The 17,686-nt window shown below is 34.9% G+C and overlaps 1 protein-coding gene across 2 annotated transcripts in view; it reads right to left on the bottom strand.

Moving 5' to 3' along the window:
* The window catches only part of LOC131694612 (bumetanide-sensitive sodium-(potassium)-chloride cotransporter-like), a 111,271-nt gene that overhangs the window by 4,151 nt on the left and 89,434 nt on the right, over nucleotides 1-17,686 (bottom strand). For both annotated transcript variants that reach the window (XM_058983089.1, XM_058983090.1), the window contains one exon: nucleotides 13,138-13,232. In XM_058983089.1, coding sequence (XP_058839072.1) covers nucleotides 13,138-13,232 — 95 coding nt within the window. The remainder of the gene's footprint in view (nucleotides 1-13,137; nucleotides 13,233-17,686) is intronic.

Here is a 17,686-nt window from a genome sequence, read left to right as displayed (position 1 = left end):
TATCTATTACACAAATATTATTTATGCGTACAATTTTGTTCCATTTAGGGTTCGTCGCGGTTGCGGTGCGGTATTTACCGCACCCATACCGCAAAAACTGCGGTGTGGTGAGACACGTTTTCCCGCGGTTGCGGTGCGGGAAATGAGCTTTTACCGCGCGGTTTTACCGCAACCGCACTTCAAAAAATAATTGATAAAGTCTGCAGTCTGCATTAAAAAGTGAGTTAAAACTATGACTTTTACCATTTGAGACAGACGCAGCTAAATTTATTTTCTTAACTAATGATTAGCAATGACATTATAATGAAAATCCCTCTGCCAGAACGTTTGAGTTTTACTTATTACCCTACAATAGAGAAACATAACAAACATTTAATTGTTCTAATTTCCATAGACTTGACAAAGATTTGAACAGAAATTCGAATATAATCTGTATGCGTCCTATCGCTACTTGATTTTTTACATTTTGGTTATTCTAATATGATAAAACATACTGTTACTAAGAAATAAAATTTATAAGCTGTGTCCAATATAATTTGGCGCCATTATTTTTGCGACACATTTTGCACACTACTATTTTATAAGTAAAAGTAAAAATTTACAAACGAACCTTTTCAAATACATAAAACGCGAAATCCAATCGTGGAAAAACAATTTAATTGTACTGTCAAATTCAATTAAAAAATGCATAATTTCTCCCGATTCCTCTTGGCAATCGTGGAATTATGAATCGTTTTCGATGACATTTTCTCAACTGTGAATTTTGATTAATTTGGAGAACTTAAAGATGAACTAATAATACTGAGATATAAAAACAACCCAAAGAATGTAATTATCATCATCAAAACAAACGAATTTGGAGGAATTGGCAGTAAAGGAGACAAATGTATGAAAAGCGTCCAAAATAAGGAGAAGTCCAAATTAGGCTGATTTCCTTATCATTTGTTCTTCAATATCGCATTTCTATCTCTTTTGATTTCTGTGTAAATTTGAAATGAATTTTTCTGCTGTCCGTTTTATAAGACTCTATCTCAAAAAGTATTCTACATAACTTTGCTTCGCGTACGTCCATTATTCGTAAAACTGGGAATATTTTCTACCAAATTAATATTTTTCAGTTAGCAGTATTTTTTAACTTTTTGGAAGTAAAGCTTTCAAAGTTGGTGTAAGGTATTGCGATTTTTTGTTTTTCTCCAAGCCTCCCTTGATATTGTGACAAGTGTGAAAGTTAGCCCAAATTCCAAATTGTGGAACAATTTTTGACCCCTGCAAACTATAATTGAAGTTTTTGCCATTGGCATTATGGAAAAATATTAGAAAAAATACATAAAATGCATAAAATGCTTGAACTTTTAATCTAGCCATTAGAAAATTACAGCTCATACATTTCTTAAGGAAGCAATCTCAGCATTTGAATAAGAATACATCCGTTTGTTGAAAAAATCGAAGTTAGGGTTTTGGGGCATTTTGTTCCTAAAATCCCCTATTTCTAATAACATTTCTGCTATATGCTGTAAATCATACATCATTTGCAGTTTTTCAAATATTCAACAACTCTGTACTGGTAGAGATGGGATGGATTCCTGATTAGATGTTTTGCGTAGAACGATTTTTTCGTCGTTGGCGTCGTTCTTATTGATGAAATTCAACATGTTTTACATTTCTTACAAAAGAAATGTATAGGATCCAATATTGGCAAAAACCAGCCGGAATTACGGATTTCTTACTGGGTGGGTTGGATAGCGAAATAAAAATTTTAGGAAGTTTCCGGATTCGGCTTAGTTACCTGATCCGGCACAGTTCCCGATCCGGACCAGTTCTCGGATCCGGATCAGTTCCCAAATCCAGACCTCCCGAATCCGGACCAGTACCCAGATCTAGCCCATCCCCTTTTCCCCTGTCAAAGTCCGGACCTGAACCAGGCCCAGACTTGGTGCTTAGATCCAGACAAGTGTCTGGATCCGGACCCTCGATTCGGACACGTGGATCCAAACCATAGGTCTTGCTTCCCGTAAATGACGGGAAGGACTGTTCATGTTTTGTGCAGTCGCTATCTTGCTGTTAACGTCCATGATAGAAAAGAAATTTCAATTTAACACCGGCCGAAGTACCCCACCACTATCCCGAGTCGTTTTTTTTTCTGACTGTGCTTTGAAGCTAGCCAAGTGTGAGCCGATCTTCAAATACGGAATGTGTCGTGTAGAAAAAATCGATTCTCGTCTTTATCTCCATTGTATTCACTTCGCTTGATGCGCAATACAATGATAAGCGATGTTGCACACACTTCCAGGCAATCCGACGCGTTAATATTTATTGAATAAGAATTGAAGAAACATGAGTGCGACACAGAGAAAATTTGAAGCATAGTCAGACCACTTTTGCAGCGAAAGGAGAGCGGTAACCTAACTAAACCCTATGCTATTTATTTACAAATACACAACAAAAATTACTACACCTATCTGGACTAATAACAACGTTCATGGACTATTATTTAAACGAAATTTACATCAAAAACATGAACGAGCATAATGAACAGCGGTGAGTTATGTTGCAATAACAATACACTCTACGGAGAGAGTACGCACAAATAGGTATATTTCCACCCAGTGCTAAATTGTTACTCTGACGGGTTACATTGCATCCCAGAATTTAGGAGCCACCCCCTATTTCGCAATCATGGCCCTTCTCGGAGACTACACCATCAATCTCTACTTTCCGGGCGGACAAAATGCTTTTTCGTACACGGTCGAGTGTTGTTTAGTTAGATCACGCGATTTATCGATGACGTTAAATGGCTTGTCTTTGGTCCGGAAGTAGACCATCCGGGGGCCGGTTGCATTAGATATAATTTGTATCGGAAATGAGACTTATTGGTATTATTTTTGCCATCGGAGAAATATTCAAATCGACCTCCACTAAGCCTGAAAGAATGTTGGTCGCCGAAGATACCCATCGGCTCACAGCTTCAAAGCACAGTCAGAAAAAAAGCCGACTCGGAATAGTGGTGGGGTATTTCGGTCGTAGTTAAATTGAATTTATTTTCCATCATGAACGTCAACAGCAAGGTAGCGGCTGCACAAAACATTATCAGTCCTTCCCGTCATGTACGGAAAGCAAGACATATAGTTTGGATCCAGGTATCCGATCCGAGAGCACCAAATACGGGCCTGGTCCAAGTCCTGACCTCGTAAGGGGAAAAACGGATGGGATCCAAATTCGGGAACTTGTCCGGATCCGGAAACTGGTCCGGATCGGGAACTAGTCCACATCCGGAAACTGAAACTGAAAGGTCTAAATTTGGGAACTGGTCCAGATCAGGAGCTGTGTCGGATCCGGAAACTAGGTCGGATCCGAAAACTGCCTTTGCCGGATTTTTCTTTCACTATCCAAGTTACTCTATAAAAAATCCGTAATTCCGTCTATTTCTACCAAAATTGGTGCAGATTCCGGCCTGAATTTGGGTAGAAATCAGCCAGAACTCCGGCTGGTTTGACTCGATACTAATACTATTATAGAAATCGACAGAATTATCCTACATCGTCATTCCACCGTTTACTACCTTTGCCGTAATATGAGTTTAATACCACTATTCCGTGTCGTTTTTTCTGACTGTGTTTTGAAGCTAGCCGTGAACCGATTTTCAAATACGGAATGTGTCGTGTAGAAAAATCGAACCTCGTCTTTATCTCCATTGTATTCACTTCGCTTGATGCGCAATACAATGGATGACAAGCGACGGTGTGTACAACAATCCGACGCGTTAATATTTATTGAATAAGAATTGATGAAACATGAGTGCGACGCAGAGATAGATTTGAATGTGTTGGTATTGCCGTTTGGGGAATTTTTTGTTGGGACCGCACGGTGTGTTTGGTAGAACAATTTTATTCGAAAAAAATCGGCATCGCTAAAACTTCAAGCATATGATAGAATCGGCTTTTCTCTTTCATTTGAAAGTAAAATTAAAATATTCTGTCGGAGGCTCCAGAACAACTTTTTATTTTAAAGTTTTTTTGTTTGGTTTTTCAATGAAACTGTTTCACATTTTTACCCCTAGGTAGTACTTTTGACATTCAAATATTACCAAAAGTGAGAATCTGATGGACAATTTAATGTTGTACAACTTTGTAGAAAACTACATCCCGATCTAAAATGGCCAGAGAAAGCTATTAAATTTTTATCAAAGTTTCTAGATTCGGACGGGGCGTATTGATAAAGAAGCTTTATTCCAAAAACATTTTCATTTGTAAAAGAATGGATTGTCTTATTTTAACAGTGTGCTCAGAAGAACCTGAATGATAGCAAAGTCCCACCTTTAAGCGGGAAAAATATAATTCCAGATTCCACCGTTTTATGCGCACCAATGATATTTTAGGAGCAAAGAGATATCGAGAAGAGTAGATAAAATTTGAACGAAATTAAGACACTTTTGAAAGATGCTGGGTAATGCAGCAAAATGAAACCGTTTTTTCTGTCACAGATATATTTGTTTCTTCTTTTTTTCTTCACTCATTCTGGAGTATGCTTGATGTAATCTTGAATCAACCTTTTTGCTCGTTAGCATCTTGTGAGATATATTTGGCCTAAATTTTAACTTTATATTTGATCAAATTCGATTAGGTGCTCAGTCATTTGATTTGATTTCGATTGAGAATCCTGATTGACAGTTTCATGAATGATAGAAAAATAATTCGATGAGATTTATGTTCAAGTTTGTTAACTTTTGGGAATCGCTGTACATTGAACAGAAATCGCAATAGTAAATGAGAAATAAATATTTTGTCTATTGTACGAAGATAGCGATCTCAATATAAATGTAGATATAGAAAGTATCACCTTTACCCGAAAGACGTATCGTGTGACGTTATGTTTGCAGATTCAGAACTGAACTGGCAACTCTGTCTTCTTGATATGTTGTCTTTGTTCTTATCCCATATTATGAGGAAAATCTTCAATAAACAGACTTGTATTACTTTGAGAATTTACTAAATGTATGGTCCAGCCTGATATTTTCTTGTTCGTTTTTTTGTGATCCGTGTTCAACGTTTAATGACTCCGGAATTTCTTCTTAAAGGAAATTATGAAATTTAGTTTTGTTCTTTTTTCTAAGATTGTGTGAAGCGTGTTCGATTTGGAAATAAAATAAGAGGACAAGTAAAACTCTACATCTATAAATTCTGATGAAATGAAAAAGAAAACAAACATAGATCCAAAACTCGAAGACCTTTTTTCTCTTTCGATCATCTTTCTTTTAATGTTGATAAGGACAAATAGATTCTTAGGATTCTCAACCCAAAATTGCAATAAAATCCGTTTATTACATTGACTTGAACTGTTGACTCTAGTTCATTCAAATATAAAGCTTTGAATGTAAGCTAATTGAATTTTACCAGGCAGGATAGGAGCAGGAAGAAGGGTCATTCTAGTTTACATTAGCTATCTCCTAGAGCGAGAAAAGAAATGAAAAAGGCATGATAAAATCCGTGACATTAATCAAAATCTTGAAAAGGTATAAGGTTATCGAATAAATTTGGACAACACCTTTCCACACCTCCTTGTTTATAATATGTCATTTTCGCCCAAGACCCGGAGGAATCTGAAAATATATTTTTTCTGCTGAGAATGGGAATTTGTATATATTGAAATTTATCTAAATTTACTGTTCATTTAAACCCAACATTTTTTGTAAGTCCTTGTTAATCGACTTCTTAACCCATAGGCCCCGCACACATCTAAAAACTGATAAAATTTTAATAACTTTCTCGGGTGATTTTACATCGATTTATAGCATTCTACGAAGTTGTAGACAATGAAATTGTTCATCAGATTCTCACTTTTAGTATTTTTTAATGTCTATAGTACCAATTAGTAGCAAAACTGCGAATTAATTTCATTAAAAAACTTAAGTTTTCAATCAAAAAACTTTAAAATAAAAAGTTGTTCTAGACCCCCCGACAGAATATTTTAATTTTACTTTCAATTGAAAGGGAAAAGTCCATTCTTTCATATCCCGAAGTTTCACGGATGCCGAATTTTTTTGAATAAAGTTGTTCGACAAAGACACCGTGACCGTTTTAGCATGAAACGTCTTACTATTAGAGCATTTTTTTCTTATTACCGTAAAGGTATTACGGCCGAATTTTGGGTGTATATATTGATTATGGTTTTCGCTTTAGTGGTTACCGGAAACCGCCATCTTTGTTTTCATGATGGCCTAAATTAATAAATTCTGGTGTTTCATGACTACTTTAAATGATACCCATATTGATAGTTGTTTTCACTGTTTCTTGGTAACCAAAGGCCGTCATCTTTGATTTCAAAATGGCCTCAATTCCTTTTAAATGGCATCCATGTTGCCCTCATCTCTGATTTTAAAATGACTTTAACCATCGAGCTTGACCTTGTGCGACCACTCCTGGCTGCCACTCCGTTATCGATCTGGACTAGCTGAAGTTGCACAGGGAATCAGAAGGCAATTATGCTTTGGATTAGGGAAACATCTTTCAATGTGCAACTCCTGGTAATCCAAAAGTGTTTATTGGTCAAAACCGACATCGGTCAGGCCCGAACGTAGATTGCAGAAGGAACGTTCGTCCGAAATTTGCTTTTGCTAGAGGTGTATGTATATACTATTGCGCACTCCACAAGTATTATGGGAGGAGGATATTTGTTAGTAACTAGATATCAACCCATCAACTCATGGACCAAAAACCAATGGCCTTACATCCATTTTCAGCTACCGTAGACGTGTCTATCTTTACCGTGACAACCGTTGTCACGGTAAAGATAGACACGTCTACCTTTATCAAGACACATGCTAGTGAACTCGGGTGATTCGTAGTTATGCTGCCTAAGCTCGACCTTCATTAGCAGAAGACAAAGATTAAGCCCGTACGATATTAAGCCTGTTCTAATGACCCTGTCACTTCTAGTTTTCCGATCTGTTTACTTCACATCCTTGCTCTCACTTGAGTACTATGGCTCTAATTTTCATAACTTTCCTTACCCAGTAATCTCTAGCTAATTGAATGTCGTTAAAATGTAAAAAAGAAAATGTTACTAACATAGTCGAAATAAAAAAAGGAAAAAATGAATAACGATGTTTGAAGTCCCAATAGTTTTCGTATACCAACTATTCGTATCTAATACTGGTTGTTAGCAGCTGGACTTAATTATATGATATTTCATGAAAGTGTATGATGTATGATCCAACGAATTATATTTGTAATTTGTAACTTTGTGATTTTATTGAGGACGACTAATTTTGTGAAATAGTTCTAGTGAGAATTTCATGACCATTATGCAGAGTTGCATGAAATTGTTAATAATTAAAGACATATGCCGAATATCAGAACCACGCAATAGATCGTGGTTCATGTAATCATCAGGAACCAAATCACGAATCCATGAAAAATATTTTACGATTAGGCAAGCACGGATATTGAATCGTGACTAATAGATTAGAAATCACTACAACTCAAAGGATTCATGAATAATGTTCCGAGTTTCGTAAAATAGTTCACACCCAATGAAAACCAGATAATGATCAAATTATAATAAATCATGAATTAGTCCGCCGTATAGTCGGATTCTTAATAATGTTCCTAAGTTTGTGGATAAAATCGCGAGTCAACCTTTGGTTTTGTGGATAATGTAATCATAACGTTGTGAACTAGTTCCGTACAGAAAATCGATTTGGTACTATGGCGGAAACCTGACTGAAGTTCACAAAACAAATACAAATATCTCCGCTGATAAAAGCATTATGCAGACGTTAGTCTAGGGTAATTGCACATCATTATAAAATACATGATTTTTGTTCATGGTACTGTTTTCATAGTGAAATTTCGCGAAAGAAAACGAAAATTGCCCCGAGCGCAAAAAAAATACTTTATGGAGTTGCAATTTATATTCGTGAAAATCATAAGCTACCACCGATCGGTTACATTTACATGATCTAGATCATACAGTCTCGTTTGTCCGTGTAAAAAATCATCAGTAAGCCTGAAAATCATGACTAAGCTTCTGATATGATGTCGGCAAGAGAATATGATGAATTTTCATTCATTCAATGACCTACAAATATTTGTAACTCAACTTGTTGAGAGCGTCGAAGTTTCGCTGATGCTGAGCTGTTCGTCCCTCAAACGTACACTTAATAAAACCTAAAAATCAAATGTAAAAATATGCTGGTCTTCAAACTCACGCAGCGCGCTGAAATTTTCGGAACGACTGTTTGATATAGCCAAAAAATTGCAGCGTGGTTTGATCGCTATTAGACGAGAAAATTGAAATACACCAGCATGCACCAGTTTCCTCTGCCTCGCACAAACACTGTTTGTCTGTCTACCACTATCGGGAAAAGCTAGAAGTTATCCGGAGCAAACTGGGAAAAAGTTACTCCTTCGGTTCTCGTTTTTTTTGTTTTCTTTTGTACTAAACCGGAGTAAACAGGAGCGACTATGTTCTGCTCCTGTTTGTTCCGGTGTATCTGGGAGTAAGAAGTAAGTGCTGAAACAACTCAAATGCTAACCGTACATTCTTCTACCATCTAACACAAACGATAGAGAAATATTACTATTTTGCTTTGCCCTAAATTAATTTCATCGTGTTTGAGGTAAATTTCATTAATTTTGGGAGAAATTGCATTCCTTTCGTTGTACATATACCGTTTTCGGTTGGAGAAAGAAGGTTGTTCAGATGCTTGATTACCTTTGGGTAAGTAATAAAATCACTCTTGTATATCAGATCCAAACAAAAATCTACAATCTCCAGTAGTGCAGATTCGCTCGATCACTACACTGCACAGTGGTCCAGATCGCTAATTTAGGAGGAATTTTTACTTTCTGACAAACCTGTATAATTTAGCCGTATCATGTCTTAGGATGAATTTGTTTACTTTAGAAGATGCTTCTTTTTATTGGAATAGTTAGTAGGGTGGTTCTAATTTATCTAAAATACGAAAATAAACTTTTTACTGATGAAAGATAGAGCTCCACAGTCTTCCACAAAGTTGTAAAGTAACTTATTTTGAATAAATTTGTTGAACATATTAAAGCTCTATCTCTTTTAGTTTTTGTTATACAAGAAATTTAAAAAAAAAGATTAGGGTGTTCCTGAAAAAAAACGTTTTTTTAGTATAACTTTCGTATCTTTTACTTTTTGTTAACACAACCTTTGAACAGCTTATTGAAAACTTCAAGCCGAGTATTTTTCTCCAAGACACCGAAGGTCTAACTTTTTTCTTTAAAAAGTTATGGACACTTTTCGTTAAAAAATAGCCTATTTCAAGGCTCAATATCGCTGATGCGGGCACCTAAAATTGAATTCTGTTTCCACCACATGAAAGACCATACTTATTAGTATATTTGAGCAAAAATTGGCGAATACGATATTTTTTTAAAATTTGCAATTTAGATTTAAAGTTTGTAGCTTTGCAGGTTCAACGCATTAAAGCATTTACACACATATCGTTGTATTATGAAAAAAGCCACTTTCAAATATCATTCTCTCATCGCAGCAAGCTTTGCATAAGTGAAACGACTGTCAAAAAAGGTTTCTGATTTTATTCGTTTTAAATAAAACTAGTAAATATGGATATTAGTCGAAGAGAGTTGGCGAATTTGCTTATTGCTGGTAAAAAGACAGATGAACTGCTTAAGTTCATTACAAGTAGTAATCCAAATGTAAAATTGAGACTTGTTAATGTTCGAAAGAAATTTTATATTTTGTTAAAACAACCTTTGAACAGCTTTTAGAAAACTTCAATCCACGTTTTTTCATAACTCTGAAAGTCTAACTTTATACTTTCAAAAGTTATGGAAACTTTTCGCTCATAAATAGCCCTTTTTCAAATGTCATTATCTCTGATTGGGGCAAATAAAAGTAAGTTCGGATTGAACCATAGAAAAGAACATACTTTTAAGTATATTTGAGCAAAAATTGGAAAATATTATTTTTTTTAAGCATGTAATTTTAAATTTACTAACCAAAGTTTTAAATTTTATCGCATAGCGACATAAAAGAAATTGCCTAAAGCCTTTGTATTTCCTTTTCTGTTTTGCTTACATATCAACAATACAGAATGTGTTCATTAAAAATAATTTGGCTATGACAATAATTTATGATTTATATAAGGAGAATTTATTCAATGCCAATTAATTCAAAAGTAGATGCATTGCATTTTCAGGTATATCCAGCGGTGCTCGTTGAATTCGACGTTTACATTTAAGAGAAATTATAGGATCTGATGAAACAAGAAGTCTCTTGAAAACGTCATCAAGATTGACGAGTCGATCGAATTTGCGTGCGTGGAATTCTCGGAATCTGCGAATACTTTTATTCCTGGTTTCTTGAACTTCTTCACTCCACATACCTACTGGCAGCATGTTATGTTGAATAATGCTTCCTCCATGGACCAGGAGTTTATGCACGGTTGGTGAGAGAGCGTACCAACCATACAGGCGTACATAAAGCAATCGTGTATCTTCGGCGTAACTCCGGTAAGCATCCGCGTTAATTCCCAATTTGCTGTTGATGATTGTTAATAGCACATACATACGTTCTAGCAACATTTCGTCCAACCCGGTTTCTTCTGCAACGACATCTCGGTTTCTGAAAAATTTTCGAGCTGTGTTACCATCGTTAGAATTTCCGCCACCTGGCAAAGGTTCGCTAATACGAAGACCTAAACGGTCACGTAACGCTTGTCGAATTTTTATTTGTCGTTCCTTAAGCTCGCTGGTATTTTTGCCTACGCGCCAACGCGGTTTTGCTAGAGCTAAACGGTAAGCAATATTCAATAGTAACTCCATTGCTCGTATTAATGCATGTAAAGGTGAAAAAACATATAAACTATCCGGTGGATCGCTGGCTTCCAGTAAAGGATCATTCAATCGCTTTCCGGAGCGTTTGCATATATAACACGCTTGAGACGGTGTGCCTGTTACGTCATTCACTACCTTCGTATCAACCATGGAAAATATGAAGCTTGAACTAATCGGAATCTTGCGCATATTAACATTTACTATAGTCGGGACTAATTCATCGATTTGCTTGTTCATCGCGGCAACTTCATCCTTTGTTAGTTCAGGATTTTCCTTCTTGAAAATTAATTTTACTGGTCGGCACAGGGATACTGAAGATGGAAAATCATTATTCCAAAGAATGCAATCTCTTGACTCATCTTTCCGGCGACTAACTACACGTAAAGGTACTATAGATAGAGCAAATATATGCGAATCGTTATACTCGAATAGTTCTCCATTTTCATCTTCGTCAACGCACATTTGCTTGTATCTATGTTCAAGTGGAAAAGAGACTGTCAGTCAAAGTTTAGAAGAAAAATAATGTTGCCTACCGGGAATGGTTGCTGCTTCCATCGCAGCCCCACTTAAAGATAACAAACGTATTATCCTCAGGATGCAGTGGTAGAACTCCAATATTCAGAAACGAGATGAGTCGTTCCATGGTATGGTTAACAAGAGCTTGAAGGGGAACATACGCACAAGAAGGCTGAACAGAAATTCCTGAAAAAAATTGTTGATTCAGGGACGAATCTTTGAGAATAGTACATACCGATCGGATAGCATAGTTTCTTTTCTTCTACTATTTTATTATACGCGGGATAAATGTCCAAACCCTTCTGCATAACTGAGCTCCGTATGTTTTGGTACTGCGCCTTAGAAAAATCATTTTCACAAATAAATCTAAGTGCCTCCTCCGCAGTAAACGCTTCTGCAATCGGGACAGCCATAGATCCTAAATTCTCTACGGTAGATCTGACGGGACTTTTCGACAATCGTTCGATTTGTCTGCCAACTAAACGGAAACCAGTAGAATTAGCGTTGACGGCTGACGCTAAACCAAGTTCTTCCGTGGAATACTTATCGCGCAACTTTCCTAATCTTTTTATTTTGGCTCTGCGACATATTTCGGAAAATGGTTTCCTCTTTCGGCCTTTACCTTTACCTTCGACTTCGAATCTTAGCTTTCCTTCAAGCCACACAAAATTTTCCAGCTCAAACCGAATTTGCGTGCGCTTACTCCGAATCCACAACCTTCTAAATTCCAACATGAAGATTTTTATTTTCTTCCGAGCACTAACAAGTCTCAATTTTACATTTGGATTACTACTTGTAATGAACTTAAGCAGTTCATCTGTCTTTTTACCAGCAATAAGCAAATTCGCCAACTCTCTTCGACTAATATCCATATTTACTAGTTTTATTTAAAACGAATAAAATCAGAAACCTTTTTTGACAGTCGTTTCACTTATGCAAAGCTTGCTGCGATGAGAGAATGATATTTGAAAGTGGCTTTTTTCATAATACAACGATATGTGTGTAAATGCTTTAATGCGTTGAACCTGCAAAACTACAAACTTTAAATCTAAATTGCAAATTTTAAAAAAATATCGTATTCGCCAATTTTTGCTCAAATATACTAATAAGTATGGTCTTTCATGTGGTGGAAACAGAATTCAATTTTAGGTGCCCGCATCAGCGATATTGAGCCTTGAAATAGGCTATTTTTTAACGAAAAGTGTCCATAACTTTTTAAAGAAAAAAGTTAGACCTTCGGTGTCTTGGAGAAAAATACTCGGCTTGAAGTTTTCAATAAGCTGTTCAAAGGTTGTGTTAACAAAAAGTAAAAGATACGAAAGTTATACTAAAAAAACGTTTTTTTCAGGAACACCCTAATCTTTTTTTTTAAATTTCTTGTATAACAAAAACTAAAAGAGATAGAGCTTTAATATGTTCAACAAATTTATTCAAAATAAGTTACTTTACAACTTTGTGGAAGACTGTGGAGCTCTATCTTTCATCAGTAAAAAGTTTATTTTCGTATTTTAGATAAATTAGAACCACCCTACTAACTATTCCAATAAAAAGAAGCATCTTCTAAAGTACACAAATTCATCCTAAGACATGATACGGCTAAATTATACAGGTTTGTCAGAAAGTAAAAATTCCTCCTAAATTAGCGATCTGGACCACTGTGCACTGGAATACATTCTAACTGGTTGTAGGGCGTGTGTGTCGGTACAGACTCTACGCTGTCCAGATTGTGTGCGGACAGCGCCTAGAGTCGAGTAATTCAATCATGTACATGTACATAGCACTGCGAAATACTTACGTTAAGCAGTTTGGCATTGATATCCAACGGATCCGGCATGCCGGATACGGTCTGGTTTCGGGGCGTTCCAACGGTTAAATCACTGGTGCTGCTGGCTGTGCGAAACAAAACAAAAAATACATATCGGTTATTCCACGCGGTTTGGCAGTTTTTAATTAAATCCAGCTAGGGAACAATCAGGGATCGACAAAATATTACCCGAGCATAGATGGGAGCGCCGGACTTTAATTTTAATTTGGAATGCTCGGAATTTGGGAGTTCAGACATGTTTAATGCTTGAGGAAAGCAAGCGAATTCGCTTGAACTGCAGCCATGATTGAATACCCAAATTTTCTAGAATAGAATCAAAGCTTTCAAAATATAGCAATGTGTTATGAAGCTGCTTAAAAATTATCTAAAATTAATTAAATTTGCTTTCTCATTAAAAATGGTCTGTTAAGTTTCTTAAAAGGAAACTTAACCTTATTTATGATGTATTAAGTATTATGTATTATGAGTTCGCATTACAACGCACAGAAATAAATTTACGCAATCGAGAAATTCTACTCAACCTTTGAGTAACGCGAAGTTATTTGAAAACGTGAAATTGTAATACCAAGGTTTGTGCGACATCTGCCCAATATTGAAAGCTTAAAATTGATCGTATGTCAATGTGCAAATTCACCAGAGAGTACAGGGAGAAAGACGAATAGTGAAAATCAATGAAAACAACAATTATCCCTTTATTATGATTTCAACGCTATCATTTTGACAACCGCTTCCGCTGGTAGTGCTGCTTTGAATGATTCAAATTATATTTTTTAAAACGTATGGTATTGATGTGCATTTCAAATCAAATAGATGAATTATTAGTGAAGCTCCGTTAGTTGTCATTAGTAAATAGAATGCCCCTTGCAATCACGACTTGAATAAATTCTACCAAAAATTTAGGTATTCCTTTTGATGAATGTACAATACTTATCTCCTTTACATAAAGCGCATGAGTAAGCTCGTAACAAAATTCTGTCAAAGTAATATACCTCGTTTAAACTTGTTATAGTTCTCTATTATTTTAACTATTAACGAGACCAAATTTATAACAGTTTAAAACGAAAACTGTATTCTGTTATAATTTTGTAATTTCATTCTGATCGGGTGACACTCATTTACTTCATTCGATTGGTCTACTCAATAAGGTATATTTAGCTTCGTCTACACCTATACTCTCAGAAATTGTCATACGACCATCTTACGATTCTTATTGTGACGTACCCGAATAGAAATTTACAGTAGCATTTACCCTACAAACAATCATAAGACAATCGATATTAAGGTAGAGGACGGGAATAGCGTAGTTGGTAAATCGATTGCCTCGTACGTAGTTCACCTAGGCTCGATTCCCAACCCCACACATCCCGATCAGAAACACATAACAAGAATATTTCAAAACTATATCTCTCGTTGTTACTTGTTATAATTTTCTGTTATTTTAACTACTAACGAGACCAAATTTATAACACAATTTGTTACGAAAATTGCATTTTGTTACAACCTTGTTATTTCATTCTGATCGGGATAGGGTTGGAGATTTTTCTTGAGAGTTTCCTAACCCAAAAAGAGGCGAATGATCCTAAGGTTAAAATCTCTATAAAAATTAAAAAAAGATATTAAGGTTATTACTGTTTCAACATTGTTCGGGGTACATTTGTAATAAAACTTCAAGTATTCGATTCTTAAAATAATTGTTTCGTCAAGTAATCGATTTTTCAAATGATAGATCTATAAAATTATCGATTCTTCAAATAATCGATTCTTGAAAAAATTGGTTCCTCAAACAATCATGCGATCTTCAAACAATTCTCAAAATAATCAATTCTTCAAATAATCAAATCTTCAAATTTTTGATTACTCAAATAATCGATTCTTCAAATAATCGATTATTCGTACAATCGATTATTGAAGTCATCATTTTTTTAAATAATCGATTTTGTGAAAAAAGAAATCGATCTTCACGGATTTTAACCAAATTTGGAGGGGTTGTTCAACCCAAATTTTTGTGCCAATTGACTTATCCCACGCACCATGGAAGCACCACCTGTTTTGACAAATTTCCAAAACCCTTGGTTTTCTTTTGATCTTATCATTTACTTTAGAATCAAACCGCAAGACGGCTTTTGAAGAAAATTGTTGAAAGAGTCTAGAAAATATATTATTTTTGGCGGCAGTGCTGCCAACTATTTGATTTTTTTCAGTTAAATATTAAAAGTTATTTTTTTTCTCTCAATGCATGTATTTTAATTTTAAAGATTCTAATGCCATCGTGTTCTTCAGCCATTTTTACATATAAAACATTTTTAATTTCAGGGGGTGGGCGTAGCGTATTGGTAAATCGATTGCCTTGTACGCAGCGCACCTGAGTTCGAGTCCCGACCCCGCACATAGGGTTGGAAATTTTTCATAAAAGATTTTTCTAACCCGAAGAGGCGAATGACCTTAAGGTTAAAACCTCTATAATCGAAATAAAAAAAATTATAATTTCAATATAAATTGAGGGCATTCTGATATACACCGTTTTGAAGAGAAAAACTCGCAGTTTCTCAAATAAAAATCCATTTTTATTGGCCAAAATTCAGAAATTCTTCAAACGGTCATAAAAATCGACCCTGATTTGCTAGAAGCAAATAAAACTTTACAATAAATTATGTGTGAACTCAAAATACCCAAATTGGCTTTTATTGTTGTGCGCTTGGGATTTTATATGGGAAATTGCAAACAAAACAGAGTATTTCATGATTATATTAAGGTTATAAAAGCTTTTTATGTAAAAATGTCTAAAGAACACGATGGCAATAGATTTTTCAAAATAAAAACATATGTATTGAGAGAAAAATTAACTTTTAATATTTAACTGAAAAAATCGATTAGTTGGCATTACTACCACTAAGAATTAATATTTTTTCTAGACTCCTTGAACAATTTTCTTCAAAAACCACCTTGCGGTTTGATTGGGTTTTGGCAATTTGTCAAAACGGGGTGCTCCCATGGCCCGAGGGGTGATTCAATTGACACAAAAATAGGGTTTTTTATATATTGGCCCTACGTGGTCGATTACCCACATACAGTTTCTAAAAAAGAGATTAGTTCAGTTGAAATTGATTAATTATTATTTCGTCATTTAATGTACCTTTTATGAACACAAATTAAAATTGAAAATGATACAACTTTCATGCATCGTTTCAATCTGTTCAAACAATTTCTTGTATTTTAATTAAAGCAACCAACTTCAACTGAACTGATCGCTTATTTAGGAGCCGTAAATATTTTTGTCAAATAATTTATTCAAAAAATCAGACATTTTTATTGCTGACCATTTAATTTCGATTATTTTTTCGAAAAAGTTCGATAAAAGTCGGCCATATCCTTCCAGGCAATTTTGTTTTCTTACGAGACAACACAATATCGGACCATAAAATCGCCTGCAGATATGCATTTTACCCAACATTTGGAGCGATATTTCGATACACGTATTTTGCTGATCAAAATTACCCCGAAAACAACGAATGAAAATTTACAATAAATTTATTTTATTTTTATAGTAAAACGAAATAAGTTACCAAACAAATTGAAAATTTTTAATCTATGGGCACCAGTACTTGTTTTAAAAATGCCATCAGTTACGTCTACTCGATTTGAAGAAAGTTATTCGAAAAACTGTAGAAAAATTGACCAATGTTACCCCGTTTTACGGTATACTCTTTTAATAATTTTTTTAATTTTGATTACAGAGGTTTTAACCTTATGGTCATACGCCTCTTTTCGGGTTGGAGAAATCTCTTTTGGAAAAATCTCTAAGCCTATGCGCGGAGGTTCGGAATCGAACCCAGGTGAGCTGCACACAAGGCAATCGATTTACCAACTACGCTATACCCCTCCCCTGTTTCGATGATTTTGTTAGAGCAATTTATCTTATCGTCTTATCGAACGTTTCTGAAAAGTCTTATTTGATCAACCCCGGTGACCAAAGATACCCCGTTTTACGGTACTCCAAATAACCGATCGTTAAAATAATATTATTCAAATAAACATTTTTTTCAAATAATCTACTCTTGAAATGAACGATTCTTCAAATAATCAATTTCATAAATAATCAAATATTAAAACAACCTATTCTTTAAAAACGATCAATTCTTATAATAATACTTTCTTTGAAAAATCGATTACTAAAACCATCGATTATTCAAATAATCGATTCTTTGAATAACCGATTCATGAAATAATTGATTCTTGAATTAATTGATTCTTCAGATAACCGATTTTTAAAATACTCGATTCTTTAAAAATCAATAATTCTTAAATTAAACAAATAGTCGATTGTACAAATAATCTGTTCTGCAAATAATCGATTCTTTAAATAATCGATTCTTCAAATAATCGATTCTTTCTATAATCGATTCTTCTGAATAATCGACTGTTTATATAATTGGTTCGTCAAAAACCGATTCTTTAAATAATCGATTATTCAAATGATCGAATAATCACGCATTTGTCAAAAGCGATTTTTTTTTAAAAT

The sequence above is a fragment of the Topomyia yanbarensis genome, unplaced genomic scaffold, assembly GCF_030247195.1.
Source record: "Topomyia yanbarensis strain Yona2022 unplaced genomic scaffold, ASM3024719v1 HiC_scaffold_11, whole genome shotgun sequence".
Taxonomy (NCBI): domain Eukaryota; kingdom Metazoa; phylum Arthropoda; class Insecta; order Diptera; family Culicidae; genus Topomyia; species Topomyia yanbarensis.
This window is presented reverse-complemented; position numbering and strand designations above follow the sequence as displayed.